Source organism: Oncorhynchus kisutch, linkage group LG16 (assembly GCF_002021735.2).
Source record: "Oncorhynchus kisutch isolate 150728-3 linkage group LG16, Okis_V2, whole genome shotgun sequence".
Classification (NCBI taxonomy): Eukaryota; Metazoa; Chordata; class Actinopteri; order Salmoniformes; family Salmonidae; genus Oncorhynchus; species Oncorhynchus kisutch.
In genome coordinates this window covers 44,996,645-45,002,644 of record NC_034189.2, presented here as the reverse complement: position 1 = coordinate 45,002,644, position 6,000 = coordinate 44,996,645, and the positions used below count along the sequence as shown (strand labels likewise).

General features: G+C 42.6%; 1 protein-coding gene across 1 annotated transcript; it reads left to right on the top strand.

The window, feature by feature from the left end:
• Positions 1–2,854: 2,854 nt before the first annotated feature.
• LOC109879438 (claudin-10-like) lies at positions 2,855–4,755 on the top strand. Its single transcript, XM_031792249.1, has 4 exons — positions 2,855–3,065; positions 3,704–3,865; positions 3,947–4,028; positions 4,161–4,755. Exons 1-4 carry the CDS (start codon positions 2,855–2,857, stop codon positions 4,276–4,278), a joined length of 573 nt encoding a protein of 190 aa, XP_031648109.1. The 3' UTR covers positions 4,279–4,755.
• Positions 4,756–6,000: the final 1,245 nt, after the last annotated feature.

Genomic DNA, 6,000 nt, shown 5'->3' with positions numbered 1-6,000 from the left:
TTACAGTTTCTGGTCAATATGTAACTAGCCACACACATCCATAATAACAGGAAACTAAGGACCATATGTGTGATATCTCTCTCTCTCTCGTGATCTCTCCTTGTTTCATTTCGAACAGCCAAACACCCCCTATCCACAGGAATGTGGAAAAAATAAACAAACATGACAAGACATGTTGGCCTTTGCTGAAATACCAACTTCCACCTCATTTTCAACATACAGAAACAACTACTTTCCTTCCATCTGCACTGATGTGAAGGAAATAAAGCAGTGAATACTTGCCCTTTCACCAATCCTGTGTTTGTTTGATCTGGATGTTTTCAGATAAAACAGAGAGAGGAAACGCCCCTATTGAGGTTTTCGCATCATGGCTCAGGACACCATCACGTGGTTGCATGAATATTTATATCTTCTCTCCACTGGGTGGGGCTATGAGTCAACAGATAGGCCTACTGAATACCAGATAACTGCAACATTTACCGTTTTTTACAATCACTTTGGCACTAATTTCAGAACCTTGGTGTCATTTTTCAAAACTCTAGACACAAAAACTCACAACCGATGATAAAAATGCACATTTTTCAAAACTAACACTTTTTCCAATTGCTTGGATACAATACAGATAAAGCTAAGATCATTTGTTCATTGAACTAAAATCACCTGTTCAAAATGACACAACTTAACATCAAAGTATTACCATTTCAAAATGCAATTCACACATTACATTTGAGAGGACTGTCTATTCATTTCATTACAATGATCTAACTATCAATTGATACAACTGCTCAAAATGATAAGTAACTGTTGCAGTCCTCTTAATGCATAGATTTATGGAAACTAACAAACAATATTCTATGTTTAGATCATGAAAGTTTCAGGATAACGAGATCCATTGACACCAATTTCCGTGGAACATGAACCAATTGGACTACATTATCTATGGATGTAATATTTCATCCTCATTCTTTATCAGACACATGATTCGCTGTTCGAATGTAACCTTCCTTGATGATCTAAATCATGTCTGTAGAGCTGATGGCATGACCTATGTCATTGTGTGGGATAATGTCAGGTTCCACCAAGCTCAAATGGTGCAACCATGGTTTCAGGCCCAACCACAATTTACCACCCTGTACTTACCCCCATACTCTCCTTTCCTAAAACCCGATTGAGGAATTTTTCTCCACGTGTAGGTGGAAGGTATATGATAGGCGCCCTCACGAACAAGCCACCCTTCTACAGGCCATGGATGACACATGCAATGACATCACGGCAGACCAGTGTCAGGCCTGGATTCGCCATGCCCGAAGATTCTTCCCAAGATGTTTGGCTGAAAACATACATTGTGATGTGGATGAAAAGGGTTGACAGGGTTGAGGGAAATATAGAAGTACAGTAATCAAACCTGTGTTTAGCTTTTTACAGTAAGCCAGGTGAGGAACACTGCAGTTGACGTTTTACTGTATTTTTTTATTTTTTTGTAGCTAATTATTTTTGCTTTGATTCAAAGAAACCTGTTGCGATTTTATTGTATTTCATCAATACATTTCAGATTTTGTTCAATAATTCCACTGTGTCTGTAGTATTCTCTCTATACTGTAAGTCCTTTTACAGTGATGTATTTACGTGTAGTACCATAATGAAACATGTATCACATATTTTGTACTACAATATTTAATAATTGAACGAACAGTGAAACTATCGGTATCTTGTGTGTGGGTGATTTTAAATGAATGTTCCTATGGTATTTCATTATAAATGAGTTATTTGAACCAATGATTCTGCAAGTCCAAGGTTTCTTTAAAGATATGAATGCACAATGCAATGTTTTGAACATTGGACAGCCTGTCCTACAAGTGATGGCCGTTTTGAGTTTTGTGTCTAGACTTTTGAAAAATGACCACAAGGTTCTGAAATTAGTGCCAATGTGATTGTAGAAAACTGTAAACACTTGTATGAAATATTTATAGCAGGACATTTTATAATCAAATCAATGAATTGTATAATTTCAACTAGTATAATCGTAAGGAAGCTATGTGACACTAACCTTTGCAACGAGTGAACAACGGTCTTCCTCTGTCTATCTACATCTTGAACAGTTGCTTATTGTCAATTTTCCTGTCATACACATGTCAGTGTCTTAGCTCTGTTTCCTGTCCACCAACAAACATTTCAAATCCTTTCAATTAGCCCCATCTCCTACTGATCCACTCACTGACCCCCCCCCTCTCTCACTCAAATGACTACTGTGGAGTGATGTGTGTGTGTGTGTGTGTGTGTGTGTGTGTGTGTGTGTGTGTGTGTGTGTGTGTGTGTGTGTGTGTGTGTGTGTGTGTGTGTGTGGCTGGGTGGGTGGGTGGGTGGGTGGATGGGTATGTGTGTGAGAGAGAGAGCATGTGTCTGTGTGTGTGTGACTATGTATGTGTGTGTGTGTGTGTCAGTGTTTGTGTGTGTGTGTGTCTCAGTGTGTGTGTGTGTGTGTGTGTGTGTGTGTGTGTGTGTGTGTGTGTGTGTGTGTGTGTGTGTGTGTGTGTGTGTGTGTGTGTGTGTGTGTGTGTGTGTGTGTGTGTGTGTGTGTGTCAGTGAGTGATGTGTATCCTTGGGATTGGTCCAGAGGTAGAAGTGCAGAGGCTTGAACACAGAGCCCTCCCTGTTGAGCATAAACCAGGCTACGACATCTTAACCACAGACACACTTCACAACCTAACCATTCGTCCTGGACTGACTCTGCTCTCCATCCACTATCTTCAGCCCCACAGACATACAGTCTCATCTGCCGCAGTTGCTGTTAACCAGCTTACCTGACCCAGCTCTACAACAGACAGGACAGGACTATCCGAGGAGGATGAGCAACATGGCCACGGAGATCGTTGCCTTCATCCTGACCATATCTGGATGGATCCTGGTCTGCTCCACGTTGCCTACTGACTACTGGAAGGTGTCCTCCGTGGATGGGACAGTCATCACCACGGCGACCTTCTGGTCCAACCTGTGGAAGACCTGCGTCACGGATTCTACAGGAGTGTCCAACTGTAAAGATTTCCCCTCCATGCTGGCTCTGGATGGTCAGTCCAAACTTTAGCTGCTTGCTATTTTTGCTGTGATGTTGTATTGTCATTGTAATTGTATGTGATTGTGTGTATTTTTTGGTTTGCGTGTGTGTTTGTGTGTGTGCATATGAGTGTCTGTTTGTGACTGTAATGGAGGTGTGTGTGTCTCTCTCTCTGTGTGTGTGTGTGTGTGTGTGTGTGTGTGTGTGTGTGTGTGTGTGTGTGTGTGTGTGTGTGTGTGTGTGTGTGTGTGTGTGTGTGTGTGTGTGTGTGTGTGTGTGTGTGTGTGTGTGTGTGTGTGTGTGATTTCTTTGACCTAATCACAGATGTGTTACATCTTAAGCATCCGTCTCCTGGGATGAATGGCTGGCTTTGAAAAAAGTGGTATTTGGAATTTGATAACCCTATCGGTTTGTTGGCTTAAGCCCAAGAGCCTCTAAAAGATGCACTACCAGAGGCCAGAGCAGCATTTGAACCGGGTGTTCAAGCTGCCATTTGAGGATACAATGCTTTTAAAGTGGCAATGAGAGGAAAACTGAGAAAGTCAGAGCACTTTTACAAGTGTGAGATAACTCTGTGTTTGTCTCTTTATCTCTCTCTCTCTCTCCCTCACACCCACACCCACACCCACACCCACACCCACACCCACCCAGCGTATATCCAGGTGTGTCGGGGCCTGATGATTGCGTCTGTGTGCCTGGGGTTCTTTGGAGCCACCCTGGCCCTGATGGGAATGAAGTGTACCAGGATCGGAGGCTCAGAGAGCACCAAGGCCAGACTAACAGGCCTCTCAGGCCTTCACTTCATACTCAATGGTGAATATTCATTATATTGTGTGCTTGTTGAACTACTCCTTGCTATTTAGACCAGAGCTGAGTCCTCTGTTTTCTCTGCAGGGCTTTGCTCCTTGACTGCATGCTCCCTGTACGCACACAGGATCACATCAGAGTTCTTTGACCCACTCTTTTTTGCTCAAAAGTAAGTGTTCAGCTTAACTGTGCTACTTAATGTCCTACTGCACTGCATGTCGACAAATGAAAATGCAGTGAGCACATGTATTTACTAACTGGTCACTGGCTTTGCCGGCTATGCCCGTCCTCTCGTTGCCAGGTTTGAGCTGGGCGCAGCGCTCTTCATCGGCTGGGCTGGCTCGGTGCTCTGCATTTCAGGAGGACTCATATTCTGCCTCTCCTTGTCAGAGGGCTTCAGGCAAGTCTGTACAATTTAATTAAATGATGGTCAATTACAGAAAAGTATTACTTTGACAGACGTGTCCCCCCCCCCCTTCCATTTACTCAGTGTGTTATGTAATCTGTAAGTACGGTACGTATCTCAACATCATGTTGACTGAGACACAGAAATGGAAAGTTATCTATAATAGAGTAGACGGACCGTAAAGCTTGTCATTCAGTAAGTTAATGAAGCAGTTTAATATGGACTGTAATGAAGTTGTTTATGTACTGGGATATCCAGGGATCACTGTCAACATCTTGTCTCATAGTGACAACAGTATAAGGACATGCACTGTATGTTGATGACTGAATGTTTTCTTTGTGTATAGTGTCAACGTATTTATGTGAAAGTCACCTTGGGTGGGGGGCCTAGGGAACGAGTGCATAGGGTGGGATGAGGTAACAGGCTGCTTCAATAACTGTCACTACAATTGGCCTAGATCCGAGACTTCTCTTTCTTCTGAACTCAGACTTTTTTTTTGTTACCATGGAAATGGAATGAGGACACTGTATATCTCAAAGGAGTAACCCTTAGTGTTTTCCTCTAGTCGAGCAGAGTGCTCCTACAGTGGTGGTACGTCTATGGTAACCAAGCGTCACAAACCCGGCAAGCCTGCCAACAGTTTCTACAAATCGCCAGTTTCCACAGACCCCCGAGACCCAGCAGAACACTCAAGGCAGTTTGGAAAGAACGTCTATGTGTGACAACGGAAGGACCACTGGCATTGGGCATATGGTCATATGAGGTGACCGTGGACTGTTTGACCCTTGGGCTAAGCTTGTTGAGGTCACCTTTTCATACCTCTTCAACCAGAACCCCAATTCCTTATTGAGACGGAGTCCTGTGTGATTACATTACCTAAGGATGTGATGTAGGCTACCTGCTTTTATTTTCCTTAATATCACACTTCTTTCCAATGCACTGTTCATGGAACATTGTTTTTAATATCTTCTCTGCCAAAGGAGACTCCTTGCTGTCTCTGTGCCTCTGCTGTATAACTGACTTGAACAATGTCACCCCCTGTGGCACAAACAATGCTGGTGGAAATAACCCTTGAAATCAGCAAGAGGAAATAGATTGTTGGCTCCTCTCTAAAACCACATTAGGTAATAGGTCTCTTCTGTCAACGGGCGATAAACAAAAGAAATCAGATAAGCTTGTTTTCTTCACAGGGCAGGAAATTCGGTTTGGCTAGGATCACAGTATGAACTCCCGGGTCACCTTGAAGGGACAAACGAACTGGTGCTCTTCCAAATCCATTGTTGCTCATTAGATATGCCTCAAGAACAAATATCAGGAATATGTGTCCGTTTGAGGTCATCGAAAGACATTACTCGATTGGTTCATTCCTGTACATCTCCCAATATGTTGTAAACAGTGGCAATGTCAATAAATGCTGTTTTTTTGCATACAAGAAGGAATTCAGTGATCATTTTCTCTGAATGATCTGATGAAAGATTAATTTATTTTATTTATTTAACTAGGCAAGTCAGTTAAGAACATATTCTTATATTCAATGACGGCTTAGGAACAGTGGGTTAACTGCCTGTTCAGGGGCAGAACGACAGATTTGTACCTTGTCAGCTTGGGGATTCGAATTTGCAACCTTTCGGTTACTAGTCCAATGCTCTAACCACTAGGCTACTCTGCCGCTACTCTACTCTGCCCAATTAAGTATAAAGAAAAGGGGTATTGAATAAGTGGACTTTTTAATTTG

Coding starts and splice junctions, on each gene's coding strand:
- LOC109879438 (XM_031792249.1), top strand. CDS start 2,855: ATGGCCACGGAGATCGTTGCCTTCATCCTGACCATATCTGGATGGATC. Junction 3,066..3,703: donor CTCCATGCTGGCTCTGGATG/GTCAGTCCAAAC, acceptor ACACCCACCCAG/CGTATATCCAGGTGTGTCGG. Junction 4,029..4,160: donor CCACTCTTTTTTGCTCAAAA/GTAAGTGTTCAG, acceptor TCTCGTTGCCAG/GTTTGAGCTGGGCGCAGCGC.